Genomic DNA, 17,106 nt, shown 5'->3' with positions numbered 1-17,106 from the left:
GGGTGGGGGGGGGGGGGGGGGGGGGGGGGGTGCATTCTTCCACTCTCCCCCTTGTCCGAGGGTTTTTGGATGGGCGAGGGCCAGCGGAGAAGGAAAGGAGGGTGGAGGAGACGAGTGGGATGAAGGGAAGGGGAGGGGCCAGTGTGGCTTTTGTCTGCTTCCCACGTTTCAAAGCCAGTCTTGAAAAATGAATAGACAGAGGAAAATCAATTGCATGACCTTCACAGAGAGAAAGAGAGAGATTGAGAGAGCAGGAGAGGGGGGAAAGAAGGAGGAGAGAGACAGATTATGGAAGGAAGGAGCAAACGAAAAGGAAAGGCTGAAGGGAGGAAAAGTAAAATGACCCATGATGTTCATTCCCATTCAGTGTGTGTGTTTGTACATATTTGCACATCACGCTGAAGAACTAAACCCTTTCGAAATCATTTATATTTCAAACCTCTCTATATTGTGTAAATTTTGTTTTTTTTTCTATTTCCCTACCTTTGGGGCTTTACAATACCAGTACCCTGAAAATGATACCGATACCAATAGAGTACTTCATTTGATACCTTTTATCTCCATGCTTGATGAGGTGCTTAATGAGATCATGTTACTCATATTCCCAGTTTTCCTGAAATAATCTATTCACTTTTTATGATTTTATTTTTATCAGACACCACAGGCTTGTAGTATGGTCATAACTCCGTCAAATACACCACCAGACTGTATGTAGCTGCTACCTACTATCTGTAGCTGTGGTAGTGGGCCAGTCACACATAACATTAAATCAAGGAACACTTGCAGTGATAGAAATGTAGATAATGTTTGCCTGTAGAAGTTTCTATACTACTTGGTACTGGGTTGATACGTTAAAGATATTGAGTACCGATACCCAGCCCTACCTGCCGTTTTACATGTCCTGTAAAGGATAATTAGTTTATCACAGCCTTATTATGTAGATTAGGTTTTTCTATTGCTTGTGATAACATTGTACTCGCCACACGTCTGGGAAATAATGCGATCAATTCGGCAAATTATGGGCTTGCTTTTATACTTTCCACAAGTTGGCATTCAGCATGTCATCACTCATGTTAATTGTTCATTTGACAGGATTTTACCATTTAACACACTGTTCTTTCGGCTCAGCATTATGCCATTGTGAATTCAAATGTAATGTATTCAGGGTCATATTTCCTCACCACACGCTTTGGAGTTTTTACTGGCGCAGGGTTGTCTCCCACATCACTTTTGCATTTCAAAAATCAATCCATTTTGTGCCATTGCGTCTGAGGGAACCTTAACAACCAAAACACGTTTGTCGTGATTGCTGTGGTAATATTTAAACATAACAGGTCATTGAAAAGACCGGTATTAATTTGACAGGTTTTTTTTTTTTGTGAATTCTTGATCACATTTAGATAAAAAAATACTTACTTTGTAAATTACACCCCAATTTTTTTATTTAATCTAACCATTTGGCAGTACCACTGCCTGGGCGGCTCACCACATGATCCTCTGAGGCCCACAATTGCTGCTCTATTGCGCTTATGACCACACTCAACAGTGATGTGACGGTGTACTGACACACCCTGGAGTACACTACTGCGTCACTTCAGCAAGTTAAAGTGACCATTTTGACCGATATTGATATTTGAAAAATAAATGTTGTGTTTAACAAAAACCATTAATATATTCAATAAATGTCTCTTAAATTTGATCCTTAAAGAATAGCAACCCAGATATGTACACAGAGGGACATTTTACTTTTAAATGATGAAGAAATGCCGGTTTCTAAATTAGCTCAAATATATCATTGGCGTATCTGTGGTGCGATTTCGTGTTTCTCATCAGCCTCAATATTAGTTAATACGATATCTGTGTACAGAAAAAATGTTTGGTAGCATAAATTCCGTCTCCACAAATCTGTAGTATCTCAACCTTTAACAGGTGCAATACGGCAGCTGGTGAACCCCTCAGTCTTTTACAAGGTACAGTACAATAACAACTCACTGCCAGGAACAGGGCCAGCTGAAGTGTTTTACTGTCTCTGTTAGTGAGGTCAAACACACCTCTCTTGTCCCCGTTGGTGACATTGAGTTTCATTTCACATCCCCTTGCTCCCTCTCTCTCTCTCTTCCTCCTTCTTCTCCTTTCTTTCATTGCCTCTGTCGCCCTCACCTCCCTTCTGTCCCCCCCCACCCTCTTTGCGTCCTCCCTGCATCTGCCTCCCCTCTAATTCACGGCGTTTAAAGCAGCCGGGGCTTTTAAGGGAAGTTAATTGCACTCAAATTATGTTCGACCGCAAAAGGAGTGAGGGAGCGACAGAGGGGAGACAGAGAGATAGAGGAGAGATAGAGGGAAGGCGGGAGGGATGGATGTCAGAGCGAGAAGATAATTGCGCCAGAGAAGGGACGCTGCGATTAGGGTCACTCTTTCTCTCTCTGTCTGTCGAACAGCCGAATCGTCACATTTGGATTATAGTAAACAACTTGGCAGGTGATCAGGCTCTTGTTTTGCAAGGGTGAAACTACGGCAGCCGGAGCCAGACTTGAGAGACAAAGATGGATAACAAGACAGAGAGAGGGATGTTGAGAGAAAGAAAGAGGGGTTCAGTGCGTCTGTTATCTGTTTGGTTCCCATGGTAACATCCTGACCTGGTTAAAAAGGTTGACACTGTGGGGGTGGAAAGGAAGACAGCGTGTGTGTGTGTGTGTGTGTGTGTGTGTGTGTATAGATATGCCTATGTAGATACGGGATGTTTAGGTGTGTGTTCTTGTGTGGAGCCATTACTTATGGACTTAACTGGGACTAAATTATGTATTAGACAGAGGTATAATGAAAATCATTCAAATTAAATTTCTATCTTTTCTCCTCATGGAGCGCCGGGGAGACCCCTAGAATTGACCTGCGAGTCAGACTATAATTAACGTGTCCGATCGCGCCCAGTCTCCTATTCCCACAATCAAATTAAACCTCGTGGTGGAGTCCAGGGAAAGCTAATGAAATGGATGTGTGACAGAAAGGGGCGATCAAAGAGCTCAGGCGCACATACACAGGTCCGCGTCCAGCTCTGTACACAAGCATGTACATATTACATGCATGTACACATAAGCAGAAGTACTAAACTCAACTGTTTTAAAGAACTTGAGTCTTCTTTTCTTGTTTGTGTCTGTTTCTATGATAACATTGTACTTGCCAAAGTAATTGCTGAGATCTGGGAACATGACAACAACGCTACAGCAATGTCAGACAGGGCAAGGAATGAGTCATCAGACAATCAGGCAGGTTGTAAACGATGACAGTTTAGCCAGATTACCTAAACCAATACTCAGTGCAAATCCTCTCTCTGTAAGTGGTCTTTTCAGAGCCCAGCAGGGCAATTCTTCTCACTATTACATGTAAAGGGTTGGTGATGAAACAACGGATAAGACCCATGCCTTTGGTGTGAGAGACCTGGGTTCAATTCCCCACTGTGACCCATGACATGTCTAGCAATTGCAAGTTGCTTTTGGATAATGAATGAAAATGAATAAATGTAAAGATTACATGATTCAATTAAGTAATAGCCCATATCACAATTTCTACCCTCAAATTAATGGTACCTTGTGGAGCAATGCCTTTACAAGTGTGTCCCTGTTTTGTATCGTGAACATGCACGTGTGGTAGAACACGGGCGTCTGCTTTCCTGCTTTTTACACTGATAGTTGGTGGTGTTAATTTGCAAAGAAACATAGCAATATGTCGGCTTTAGTGATAATGCAGCATTCACTCTCTTACACACACACACACACACACCAAGTAGGGGTTCACAGCACCACTACAGAAGAATCTTTGTTCTCAGGGTGTGATACCAACACCGCTGTGACTCTCTCTCCTCACATGTGCACACGTTAGTGCATGCATCCACACACACACACACACACACACCCGGGCCAGTGTTTTGGTTTCCTGGCTGCCCTATTGTACCCTGGCTGTCTTTAATAAATGGTCCTCTGTGTATTTGTGTGGTGTGTTTGCGTGTGTGAGTGTGTAGACTCATCCGTCAGCCCTCCTGGCCTCATGTCACATTCAGCGTTTCCTCCGCCCCGCTGACACTACTCAGCACTACTGATCACCCACCATCACCTTCATTCCTCCAGGGATCTGTGACATGAAACTCAAGACGTGCACACACACACACACACACACACACACACACACACACACACACACACACACACACACACTCCATGTATTTCTGTTCAGTTGTGAGGCGTGCACAAACTAACATTACAGTTTGTGTGTGTATCCTCTTTCATTTATTCTCATACGGTCAAGATGCGGGTTGCTTCCTCCAGAGTCCCCAGCACTACAGCTCCATCACAGCCCTACAAGGGAGCCTGATAGGCAGGCAGAGAGGGAGATGAGCTCCCCATCCCCCCTCCGGGCAGTGACTGGCTAGGCTGAAGGGTCCCAGCACCAGACCCCCTTTCATTGCCCTGAATGGACTTGCCTTATTTATATTCACACTCTGTCACACAGGGGGACCCCAATCTCACAATGCCACTGTGGCTTTGTCCGGCAACTCTGTATTTATGTATGTGTGTGTGTGTGTGTGTGAGAGAGTTTGTGTGTGTTTGCGGGTATTTGTGTTGTTTAATCGGAGGGCATGTTGCCGCTGTGTAGTCTGTGCATGAGAATTCATTGCTGTGCGTATTCCTAAGGTGTGTGTGTAAGTGGGTGTGTGTGTGTGTGTGTCTACAGCTCTAATGGAATGCCTCCCTCTTCTATTCTCCGAAGCCACATCACAAACAGGCAGCTGGGCAATGTATATATGTGTGTGTGTTTGTGTGTGTGTGTGTGTGATTCGACCCTCCCTCTGTGTTCAGTTGTAACCCAGAGCAGTGCTTTCATTTTCCTGTCATAACGTGTATTGATTTCCTTGAGCCTTGCAGCAACACACACACACACACACACACACACACACACACACACATTCGGTGATCCTTAAAATCACGCACACTGGCGCGCACACTGGCACACACATGCACGCATTCATGTGCTCACACACACATTTCACGTACACACACACATAGTTTGTCTCTGTCGGATAAGGAACATTGTGTTCAAAAACAGCCCTGTTGGAGTGAGATTAGTATGGTCCCCACTTTTGCAATCACACGCTTGCAGGTGGACACACACACCGTCACATACTCTTTTTGACATAAAACAGTAAATACGGCTGATTGCTAAATTAATCTTTCACGTCACTGCAGCCGCCTGTGCCCGCATTTGCTTGGGAGAAAGTGATCACTCTCGCCTTCCTTAGTGTTTTCTCATTTTCCCGGCCGTAGCCACTCTACTCCTCTCTTACCTATCTTCACCCCGCTGCACCTAACCACCTCCAACTCTATTTGTATTGTAATTGCCTTGGTAAACAGTACCACTTTGGCATTGAAGCAGCTCTGATAGCTTGTGTTTGGGATGCATTAAGAGTGGCGATGCAGACACTGTGTGTGTGTGTGTGTGTGCGTGCGTATGTTTGTTTGCGTGTCTGGCAACCATTGAGTGGTGTGCGTCACATAGCACGCCCCCCCTTATGCTCAGTTTTTTTTAGACATGCAACCGTTTCGGTCGATTCTTCTGTTTATCAGACATGATTAGTTCAAGTTTCACTTTTCATTTCAGTGCAGATTTAAAGACAGCATGGCGAAGCAACTTGATTATGAAACCCCACAGGTGAACAAGTCATATACAAGTCATATTTACACATGATTTTGTATAATTATTAATATGTTCTAGCTGCATTAATCCATTCTGAAAGTGGAGTAACTGCCAAGTTTATTAATTACCTCTCTGTTCCCTGCTAGTCACTGTAAATATTCACAGAGTTGCAATATGCAGCATTTCTTTCAGTATTTCCTTACCCAGAAACTTACTTACTTTTTTGAGAAAACGCAAAGCAACCGCATTCATAAGGATACATCTCTTTTTATGCTGTGATTGCTTTTACACTTTCAGCTTTTCGAAGTGGAAGGATACAAAAAAATCAAAGAAGTCTTTAAAAAAGTTGCATTTCTCGTGGCATATTATAATTTTATTAGTGAGCTGACATTAGAGAGACGACAGACAATCAGAGGAGAGAGAGATGGGGAAGAACATGCAACGGACAATGGACAATGAGGATGTTGCAGTTGAGGCTTGTGAATGGTGTATCCAACACCATGACAAAAATCATGATATAGAGCAAACAACAACACAGTAAGTAGTGTAATTAATGTTAGCTAAGTTGTGGGTTAGCATACTGATGTTACAGTTGCTGCTGCATGCAGAGAGAATTACATTTATTCATTTAGCTGACGCTTTTATCCAAAGCGACTTACAATTGCTATATATGTCAGAGGTCGCACGCCTCTGGAGCAACCAGGGGTTAAGGGTCTTGCTCAGGGACACATTGGTAGATGTGTCACAATGGGGGAATTGAACCTGGGTCTCTCACACCAAAGGCATGTGTCTTATCCACTCTACCATCACCACCCATAGGAAGGTGCCCAACATGGGGCGATGAGGTGATACTCACAACTCTCCTGCTACTTTTGCTAACATCATGACAACAGCATGTCATGGTAAACGAAAGTAAGCTGAATCTCCGTGGCCAAGTCATTTAGAGTTACATGATACACAAATCATGGCTAGAACAGCTGAAATAGTGTTGTGTGGGGTGGTCCGGGCCACTTTGTTTGTTTGCCATTTAGAGAACCAGAGCCTTGTTCAAACAATGGATTTTTTTTCAGTGCGCAGACCACAAGAGATATTTACTGACTGTGACAAACAGACATTTTAGAATCGTTTACCCCACCTTTAAACCCCCAGGGCACCACTAAAAGACACTTTATTTTACAGCGTTGTAAGAATCTTTCAAAAATATTCAAATATTTTTGATTTAATTGTATCTGAGTGGTTAGGGATGTTAAAACACTCCCTTCAAAATGTTTTTTATATTATGTAGTATCAAGTAAAATTTGATGTCAGTCAGTGTATGACGTGTGTTTGTCTACTTTCTCTCTACAGTAAGACGATCGTCTCATTCTCTGGCTACTGACATGTTTGAGCAGCACCTAGGGGCGCACCTCCTGCAGGTAACCACCACAGCACCCACACTCTCCATTTTCGTCTGTTATGATTATAATAATATCATTTAACTAACACTTGTATTTGAAATGTTTTCATACTTGTGGGTTTGCGAGAGTAATCTTTTGTCCGTGAAAACCATGTGTCCAGAAACTGCCTGTTTTCAGCTTTGTGACAATACAGTTTTCAGATACTACAATGGGTTTTTAGATGGTTTATTTAGTTTTACAAGTAGGAGAATTTTCTCAACCCATAAAGGAACTCTTAACCCTCTGTTTATCTGGAAAGTTTAAAATCTATGTATATTTTTTCTTTGAGCAGCTATGCTTTAATGCTTATGTAGGGAAACTGTTTTTTCCCTTGACAGACAAGCACACTTGTCTCATAAGTGACTGGATTGTGTGATCACAGTTTGTACCAGCTCAAGGTTTCATCCCTCAGTCTCTCAGACTTATATTTCCAAGCAAACACATGCTCTCACATTCACACACGGACACCCACACATCTCATAGACATCAGATGCTCGGACGATATCGTCGGCTGCCAAAGAATGCCTCCCTTTGGACTGACAGATGAATGCAGTGTGAGGGGAATTCTAGGGCAGGAGGGCTGCAGGGATGACAAAATGCAGGATGTAGAGACAAAGACTTAGAGGAAGTTTCTAAGAAGGTAACACGGCAGACTGTAGTTTAAACTAGGAGGAGGCTCAGGAAGGAGAGATGATTGGGAGAGCAACCAAAGCAGAGAGGCATAAAGAAAACTTTAAGGATCATAATGCCTTTATGTCTTTTGTAAAGCACTTTGAATTGCCTTGTCGTTGAGAGGTGCTTTACAAATACATTTGCTTTTCATTGCCTTGCCTAAGTAAGAAACAGGTACAGAAGGAGTGGGAACGGGTAGAGAGAGTGGGGAAAAAAGAAGAGGGAATGGAGGTTGAGAATTTAGAAGTGAGAAGGTTGTGGTAAAACAAAGAAACGTTACATATGTCTGCTCTCCTCCGGCATTTTAAAGAGGCAGGGAGGCTTAGGGAACGGCGCTGATAGAAATCAAATTAACGCTCCAGAAAAACTGTATGATTCTTCCCTCCCAGCCGTCCTCCCGCCGTAATAGCCTGATAATTGCACTTTAGTTCTCCGACATTCAGGCGGCTGGTTTCTCCTCGCCGCGACACACGACGCCCCACACCCTGGCCACACATTTGCATACTGGATGTGTCAGTTGCATAAATTACTACTGCCACTTTAAGCACTGGGCCGCCAAAATAGCAATCATTCTTCTAGAGCAAAGTGGCCCTGGTCTGTGTGTGTGTCTGAGGCTGTGTCGGATGCTTGTTATGACGATTAGTATTATTCTCTGAAGCAGTCCTCTCTAATGGTCTGGCTGTATACCTTTCACTTCTCATTAGAATCACTGCAGGCTGTAATGATGCTGGTTCTATCTGTGTCTGTACCAGTGTCTGGGTTTGTGTTTGTGGTGTGTATGTGGCCGGAGATCCAGGACTAAGCTGTGGTTCTGAGTTTAATACAGTTGATTGAAACAGCTCTGGTCTATAAGCTGAGTCTCCTCATGTTTTTTTGCTATTTGTTTATGTGTGTGTGTGTGTGTGTGTGTGGCATTTTTGTCTCTGTGCTGTTTTCTGTGTGTTTCCTGTGTAATGCAGGTTGTTGACAGCTGCAGCTTGCATCTAAGGGAGTTCTTTCATGTCTGTTCACATTTATGTATGTGCGTGTGTGTGAGTGCACTTGTGAATTGAGAGAAGAGGCCGAGGGGTGACGGGTTGTTTGTTCTCTAGCTCATTGTAATTTGTTCGATACACACTAATTGCTCTAATTTGTCTGTCTTGTTTCTGTTTGCCTTTATGTGTGTGTGTGTGTGTGTGTGTGTGTGTTTGTGTGTGTCGGTGGGTCTGACATGTGTTTTTTTTTTATGTGCACAGTCTCTGGATGGCTTTGTGTTCGTGGTCAGTCATGAGGGACGGTTCCTCTACATCTCAGAGACAGTTTCTATCTACCTGGGACTCTCACAGGTAAGACAATGTCATTGCACGCACACACAAACACACACACACACACACACACACATATATTAGAATAATCCTTTATATACAAGTGCATTTGCACACATGTGCCTATCTTCTGCTTATACGTTCATATCCCCTCCCAGCAGTGTGTGTGTTTGTGTGTGAGTGTGAATATCTTTGACTGCACTCGTCACGCTCATCTCTGGAGTGCAACTCTCACGGGTGCAGTGCTACTCTCTCTCTACCTCTCTCTACCGCCCTCTCTCTCTCTCCAGGTGCTCACCTCTGTTGATTGCCTGTGGCCTCTTGTACTGTGAATGTTAAGTCCTGCCATTTTGCCCAGATGCATAAATAATAACAGTAATTACTGGCCCAGCAATCAAAGTGTCGCCCCAGCGCGCTGGGCCTGTCTAGGGGAACAAATCGATAGGCATCTTAAAAGCCACATTGATTGTAGGGAGGGGGAAAAACACCAAGGGGGATGGGAAGATAGATAGAGACAGCCGGAGAGAGAAAGAGAGGGGGAGGAAAGCAGGAGAGGTGTGATAAGAGAGAGATGTTTCGAAGTAACAAGAATCGGTACAGCATGAGCGAGAGAGAGAAAAAGGGAAGTTAGTGCTACAATAACAGAAGTAACTGAGTGTTTTTTTAAATGTAGACATTTGCTGTGATTGAGGGTCTATCCTTGGCAACATTAATGGATAAGTCTGGATTTTTTCTACTCGGTCTCACTAGAATAAAAGAGTCATTGGTCACTGTAACCATTTCTATATTGGCTGTGAAGTGGCCACCTCCTAAAACAACTACACTGTAAAAGATGGGGGACAACATCCACAGCTCTTGATCTGTGTAAAAATGCATTGTAAAGTAGGGCGGACAAATCAAGTGGGTAGCTGCCAAAGTTACTACAAAGTTAGTTATTTTAGAATGAAATGTATGAATCAGTGTAATGTGGGCAGTGCTTCCTTGATGAGCCCCGACATATTTGCGCAGAATAAGGACTGTAGGTTGTGTCCCTCATCTCTTTAGTTAAATTTATACCTGACACAAGAAATTAACTGGTGTCCCTCAAACAATACTTACAGCATTATTATATATTATTATATTATTTATAGTTCAGCACTGAATTTCACCCATTGATTGCACCCTTGCAACACCAGATGGATGTACTGAATATGTATGTATTGTACAGGACATTTAATGTATTCTCACAGTAACTGATTTTTCTACGATATAGAGCAACAGTGGGAAGTTTTGCATTGTCTAATCATTGTTTTTATGTTCTTTAATTCAATCTGAAACAGAGCAGAAACTGTTTTCTTCAACTTCCTTAAAGAATATTTTAAAACCAGGCTGAAAAGCAATGTTTTGCTGTCCTCTTTGGTTGAAAGTTTAACCTCTGATCAAACCCTGGATGACTGATAATAATACTTTTATTAATTATTTACCTTCATTACTTGCCTTTATTACTTACTTCATTACATTAGCAATTTGAGGGTTTGTTCAAAGAGTAATTTTGAGAGTGAGGTTGGGTGTGGTCAGAGATGTAGCCACACCCAACAGCGATGTCATGGTGTACTGACACACCTTGGAGTACGACTGTACATCACTGATCACTGCAGCAAGGTCAGAAGTTAAACCACTCAGGTTGGTCAGCATGAACAAGACTGCAAGTTGCTCTGTTAAACTTGTATGATCATAAGAATCCTCTCTTTCTTGTAGAGCCTGACCAGTTTTGGATTTTAGAGGAGTTAAACCACAGGAGGTCGTCAAAAACAAGATTTTCTGGGGGTGTTAAGTTACTCTTTCATGTTGTATTCAGTATCAACAATCTGTGCAAGCAGAGAAAACTTGCAGGATAAAACACAAAAAGCCCATGCTGACTAATCAAAGCTCTTACAATCTCCATCTTATATCTTTGTAGCCGCCATAGCTCTGACGTGCACTGACATTTTTGAGGAAGGGCATAGCTTCAACAGCTATGTGCATAGCTCCACATCAGGAGATCTCTTCACAGCCAGTATGAGGAATGATTATACTGGCCCATAACGCTTTTAAAATACAAACCTGCGAGTTTGTTGGGTCTTACATTAACAATGTGCAACATATAAGGGCAAAAAAGTAGATAACCAGCCGAAACAGAAGGTTGAGTGGTAGAAGCCAGAAGCCAGAACGAAAAGGTACAGATAGACAGTGAGGAACATATAGAACCAGACAGACAATTACGAGAGAGAAAGAAAACAAAGGAGAGGAATAGGGGAGAGAAAGAGAGACAGTGGTAAAGAGGAGAGGGAGAGTCTGAGTGTGTAAATAGAGTTTAAATGTGCAGTAGGAATGAAATTCGCCCTGGGATTGCCTAGGTAAACAAGACAGCCGAGGCTTTGGTGGAGATGCTAATAAAACAGAGCTGTTCTTATCAGCTGAGCAGATGGCCTAACCCATCACATCTACTCAAACAGGGCCTAAGCCATCAGCATTCTAATGAAATTATTTATGATCGAAGATTACGCGTAAAACCTTAAACATACAACGCCACGTTTACCTTCTCAAAAAGATGACAGCAAGCAGGGATCGAAGGGCTTTATGATGACTAAGAGAGACAACCAAAAAGGGCAGATAGAGTGAGGAGTTGAGTTGAGGTAGGGGGATATATGAGAGGGAGCATATAGTGTGTTTATGGACACATACGACAAGAAAGAAAAATGTACAAAAAAAGAATGAAAGAAAAGGTGGGAGGGAGAGGACAAAAACACTTCAATATACTTTGTTGGCGAGTGGAGGTGGACACAGGGGAGAGAGGAAGGACAGACAAACAAACAATGTTCTGAGTGAAAAAGTGTAACTGGTGGTTTGTTTTAGAGGGCATGTCGCCCCTGTGGACCGCCCCTGCCCTGCCGTCTCCTGTCCCCCCTGTCTGACCCCTCTGCCCTGGCTTACATCCTGGGCTTCTCCCCTGACAGGGGGGTTGCTTAGTCGGCTTAGCCCAGGTCAAGTACCTTGACCAAGGGCACAGCCTGCCGTCCACTCCCTTGGCGCCCCCAGGTATAATTTTTCTTCTCACCGCGTCTCCAGGCCGGAAGCATGGGGATAAACCTGGGAATGAGGAAGTAGAGGGGGCAAGAGAAGGCTGGATGGAGTAGAGGAAGAGGAGACAGAGGCAGGGAAAGATGAAGAATTAGAGGGAGGAGAGATGGAGGATGGGGAAGTAAAAATAGGGGCTGGGAGGAGAAAGAAAGGGGATAAATGGGGTAAAGAGAAGGGAGGAAGGATGGTAGATTAAGGGAGGAGAGAATTGATCTGGGAATGGTTAGTATGCAGCCCCCGCTCCCCCCCCCCCTCTCTCCTCTCCCCTCTCCCCTCTCCCATCAGTCAGTGAGGGCTGAGGGCTGAGAGTGTGTTGTGGACCACTGCCCGGATGCCTCATACATATTAAAGCCCCCTGCTATTATTTATATCATGTCTCTCCTTCCCCTGCTTGCTGCCCTCCTCCTCCCCCTCCTCCCCACCACACTGCCATACATACATGCACGTGCATGTCTACTCACACACACACACACACACACACACACACACACACACACACACACACACAGGTTCATGCAGATGCACTGACAGACAACTACTCACACAAACAATGACACACAATGACGCGTGCAGACACAAAAACAGACAGTCTAGTCACATACGCAGAGAAACAGAGGTGCGCCGTGTGCTTGCATACGCACAAACACACACACACACTCAAAGAGATTTGAATGATCTCGGTCTCTCCTCACGTCTCCCTGCGTGCCGCATTCTATACCTGTTTTTATGTCTGAGCCTGACTCATCCTCTCAATCGTTCCGTCGCTTTCTCATCTTCTCATTTCTGTCTGATCTTTTTTCAATCCCTCCCTCCTGCCTGTGATGGAGCTATATTATTCGGATAGGTCTTAAGCCCGTTGAAGCCCATAAGGACCTGTTTGTCTCTCTACCTTGTTTTCCAATACCACAGGGCAGGGGGATTGTGTCTCTTTTAGATGGCCGGTCCAGTGTTCTGAGCAGATGTAAATTTTGCCCTTGTTTAAAAACTACAAGAATTCCTTTCACAGAAGAATCGCCATTCGTAGAGCTATATCTCGTTATAATCAATAGTAAAAGATGTGTAAAGCAAGGTTCATCCAGAGTTTTAGAAGCCAAACTCATTTACTTGTTAAATTTCCGACCACTTAATGCATAAATGCGAATTCTTAATTTTTAAAACATGAACGAATGAGTCCGTTTTGAGGTCAGAATCAAAGGGAATGCGGCAGAAATATCCAGCACATAATACTTACACTGCTGACTTTATATCTGCATAGTGAAGAGAACAGATATCAGGGGAAAAAACACTTATCCTGTAGAGTCAGGGTGTTGTGAAGCTTTCCGTGTAACCCCTTTAATACACAGGATATTTATTTTTAGGGCCTTAAACATTATGGGCCGTTATATCTAAAAGATATATTTTGTAATTAAAAAATAATTCATTTACTTTTTCTTAAGAGGGAGTCACAGTAGTAACTTTGTTCCTTTTTTACTTGCAACAATCAACTTTAAAGGTTGATGCTAGCCGATGGTTAATCATTGTGATAACTGCCAAAACAACTTCATACAACTTGGTTGCTATAATCAATATTTTTGTAATACCAATTTATCAAATGACACTATGAAAACAGTGTTAAAGGGCTTGCTTGTAGTGACCTGCAGGGAATTATTTTAAAGTTACCTAATTATTTGATGTGTATATGTATATCTTAGATGTTTCTTGTGGTGTTCCTCTCATCAGTAACCTTTTTATGCTGCTGTCTTGGCCAGGTCACCCTTGTAAAAGATATCACTGATCTCAATGGGTCTTACATGGTTAAAGATGGGGTAAAAAAGGTGTGGTGATGTCACAGTGGATAAGACGCCGGCCTTTGGTGTGAGAGACCTGGGTTCAATTCCCCACTGTGACACGTCCAACAATGTGTCCCTGAGCAAGACACTTAACCCCTAATTGCTCCAGTGGTGTGCGACCTCTGACATAAATAGCAATTGTAAGTCGCTTTGGATAAAAAGTGTCTAAATTAATAAATATAATGTAAAAAAAATAAAATCACCTGAATCTGCTGCTCCTCTCAGCTTTACAGAACTTTATAGAGTTACAGCTCATTGTTTAGCTGTCCGACCTGCTGTCCAACCAGCTGGTTGAACATAGAGGAGCATTTAACAGCTAAAGAGCCAGATATTTCCTTCAGAGTTGGTAGAGACCAAAAACAGAGCTAATAATATATATATAATAATACATTTAGCATATAACAAGAGATACGTTAACAATGAACACAGGGAGATAGGGTTAGAACTTGGAAAAATGTACCTTTTATTTCATCGTGTCTATAAACGGGTATATGCATTTTCACAAGTGCACACATTTTATATGCCCTTTGTGTCCAGCATTTGAATTGATGAGGCCTTTAAAAGTTGTATATCAGGGCATCCAGTGGCGTAGTGGTTAAGATATAACATTATCACTGTAACTGCTGTGGTTCATTTCTGTCTTTTTTCGTGTTGTATACCTCTCCTTCCCTACATTTCTTTATCTCTACAGTCACTATCAAATAAAGGTGGGACATTTTTTATATTAAAAAAGCCTAAACAGACATCACAATAGTTACATATGTCAGTAGGTTGCCTTTTTCACGTGTCTTCAAAGTATGGTAGAAGCACTTTTTCCAATATGTATGGAAATGACTCCATATGGTGCCTATCAAATTTAGTATTTAATAATATGTTTATTACAGGTGGCACAATTCCAAAACACAGGGCATCCCCCAAGAGATTAAACCCTGTCTGGGACTAAGAACCTCTATCCCTTCTCTTATCCTCCCTCACTCTGTGGGGTTTCCTTCATCTTTACCCCTCTCTGTTCACTCATCGTCCACGGCTCTCATTCCTCCGCTCCCCGCCTTCCCTGTTCCCACCTCTCCCCGGCTGTGATGTCCTTGAGGGCCGGGCTGAAGCTCCCATAAAGCCTGTAGTAAATGGCTCTAATCCGGTAATAAATGGCTGTGTCCTACAGACAAGGGTGTGAGGCTGCTGCAGCCATGGCTTTATCAGATGGAATGGTATTGGCACACACATGCACATGCTCATACACACAACACACACACACACACACACACACAGACACACACACGACACACTATCACAGATGTAATATAAGCTGCATACACGTCTGGAAGCATGCATGCTCTCTCACACACGCTCACACTCATTTATAAAGCTTCAGATGGAATCACATCTGCTCCAATTGTGCTGCTTTTATGGATGCCATGCAAGAGCAGTGCCACTATTACCTTTAAATGATTAGAAATGTGACTTTGATGCATTATGATGATGGGATCACATAGAGCTGTGTGAGCTGTTGCGTTGCACTTTATGCCTACTGGGAAAGGCTGTAACTGAATGAAGGAGCAGGGAGGGACACCGGGAGGAAGAAGAATCGTAATGTGACCTTTGGAGATACTTGGAGTTCACCTGTTTTTAATCAGCAAATACAATTGATTTTTATATCCTCTGGTTTTATTTGTGTAATACTGTAGTCACTTGGTCCTCTGAGACTGGACTTAAATGTATGTGCATGCGCGTGTGTGTGGGAATGTCTTACAACCTCCACGCTCCTTGTTGAGTTGTAACCCAGAGCAATGCTTTCATTTTCCTGTCATAACATATATTGATTTTTCCTGTGCGTGTGTGTGTGTGTGTGTGTGTGTGTGTGTGTGTACTTGCTCATGTGTAGGCATTTGTGCTCTAAGCTTCTTGTTTTTGATCAGCGTATGGGTTTCTCTTCAGGTGGAGCTGACCGGCAGCAGTGTGTTTGACTACATCCACCCAGCGGACCACGTCGAGATGGCAGAGCGGCTGGGAATCAGGCCGCATCTGAGGGCCGAGGCCGGCTGTCTCACGGCCCCTGAGAGCGCTTCCAGCTCCGCATCCACGTCCTCCCTGGCTGGCACCCCTGAACCCGGTATTGATTATACTGTCATTTTGAGAAGAGAGAACAGAAAGAGATATAAGAAATGAGATGATTATTTTTGGTACATTCCCTGAACTGGATTTGCATCATCAAAACAACAAAGAAATGTTACAAAGTTAAAAAGAATTAGATGAATCTGGAAAGAAATCATTTAGTTTTACCTCTTCCTCTCTCGTCCTCAACAGCTCCGTCTAGTCCTCATTCTCCTGCTGACGATCCTCCCGATCGCGGCTTCTTCATCCGCATGAAGTCCACGCTTACCAAAAGAGGCCTGCACGTCAAGTCTTCTGGATACAAGGTAGAGACGTCTGAGGAAATCATTTATCAGACTTCGAAAACATACCTTGTGTCATGCATACTTTTCTATTTCCCTGCTTGTTCCCGGGATGGTAAAATAACAATCAGGCCCGTGTCACGTAGTTTTGCACAGCCAGGTTGGTCGCATTTAGTGAGTTTTATGGCTGTGACCTTATTTCACACTGGACCGCTGCACGTAACAGATTAGTGCACTCACTGCTGTAATACCAGTGCTGCTGCATTCTTTAGCTTAGAATCTGACTTTGTATCGTGTTTATGTTAAATGTCTATTTATGAATGTTACATTTACGAGTTCATCTTGTTGTTGCTGTTATTTTCTTCACCTTTAATAGTGTAAAAAAAAAAAGGCCCTTGTGTGAAAGGAATACACACTATTGTCTTCTGTTTGTCAGGTAATCCATGTGACAGGACGAATCCGCTGCCGCCCTGCACTCGTGCCGGGCTCAACGCGTTCCGTGCGTCGACCGATGGGATTGGTTGCTCTGGCGCACACACTCCCGCCCTCCACGCTTAATGAAGTGCGCATGGAGAGCCAAATGTTTGTCTTCCGAGTGAACATGGACCTACAGGTCACATATTGTGAGAACAGGTAAGAGTTTTTGTCCCTGTTTCAAAGTTTCATGGTAAGGACGTTGAACACATGC

The 17,106-nt window shown here is 43.2% G+C and overlaps 1 protein-coding gene across 4 annotated transcripts in view; it reads left to right on the top strand.

Annotated features, from left to right (window-relative positions):
• npas1 (neuronal PAS domain protein 1) overlaps nucleotides 1–17,106 on the top strand; it is a 62,441-nt gene that overhangs the window by 39,727 nt on the left and 5,608 nt on the right. For all 4 annotated transcript variants that reach the window (XM_046074965.1, XM_046074964.1, XM_046074963.1 and 1 more), the window contains 5 exons: nucleotides 7,033–7,100; nucleotides 9,029–9,118; nucleotides 15,961–16,135; nucleotides 16,330–16,442; nucleotides 16,855–17,051. In XM_046074965.1, the coding sequence (XP_045930921.1) occupies nucleotides 7,033–7,100; nucleotides 9,029–9,118; nucleotides 15,961–16,135; nucleotides 16,330–16,442; nucleotides 16,855–17,051 (643 nt within the window). The remainder of the gene's footprint in view (nucleotides 1–7,032; nucleotides 7,101–9,028; nucleotides 9,119–15,960; nucleotides 16,136–16,329; nucleotides 16,443–16,854; nucleotides 17,052–17,106) is intronic.

The sequence above is a fragment of the Micropterus dolomieu genome, linkage group LG17 (genome assembly GCF_021292245.1).
Source record: "Micropterus dolomieu isolate WLL.071019.BEF.003 ecotype Adirondacks linkage group LG17, ASM2129224v1, whole genome shotgun sequence".
Classification (NCBI taxonomy): Eukaryota; Metazoa; Chordata; class Actinopteri; order Centrarchiformes; family Centrarchidae; genus Micropterus; species Micropterus dolomieu.
The sequence above is the reverse complement of the archived record's forward strand: the minus strand, read 5'-3'. Positions and strand labels throughout refer to the sequence as shown.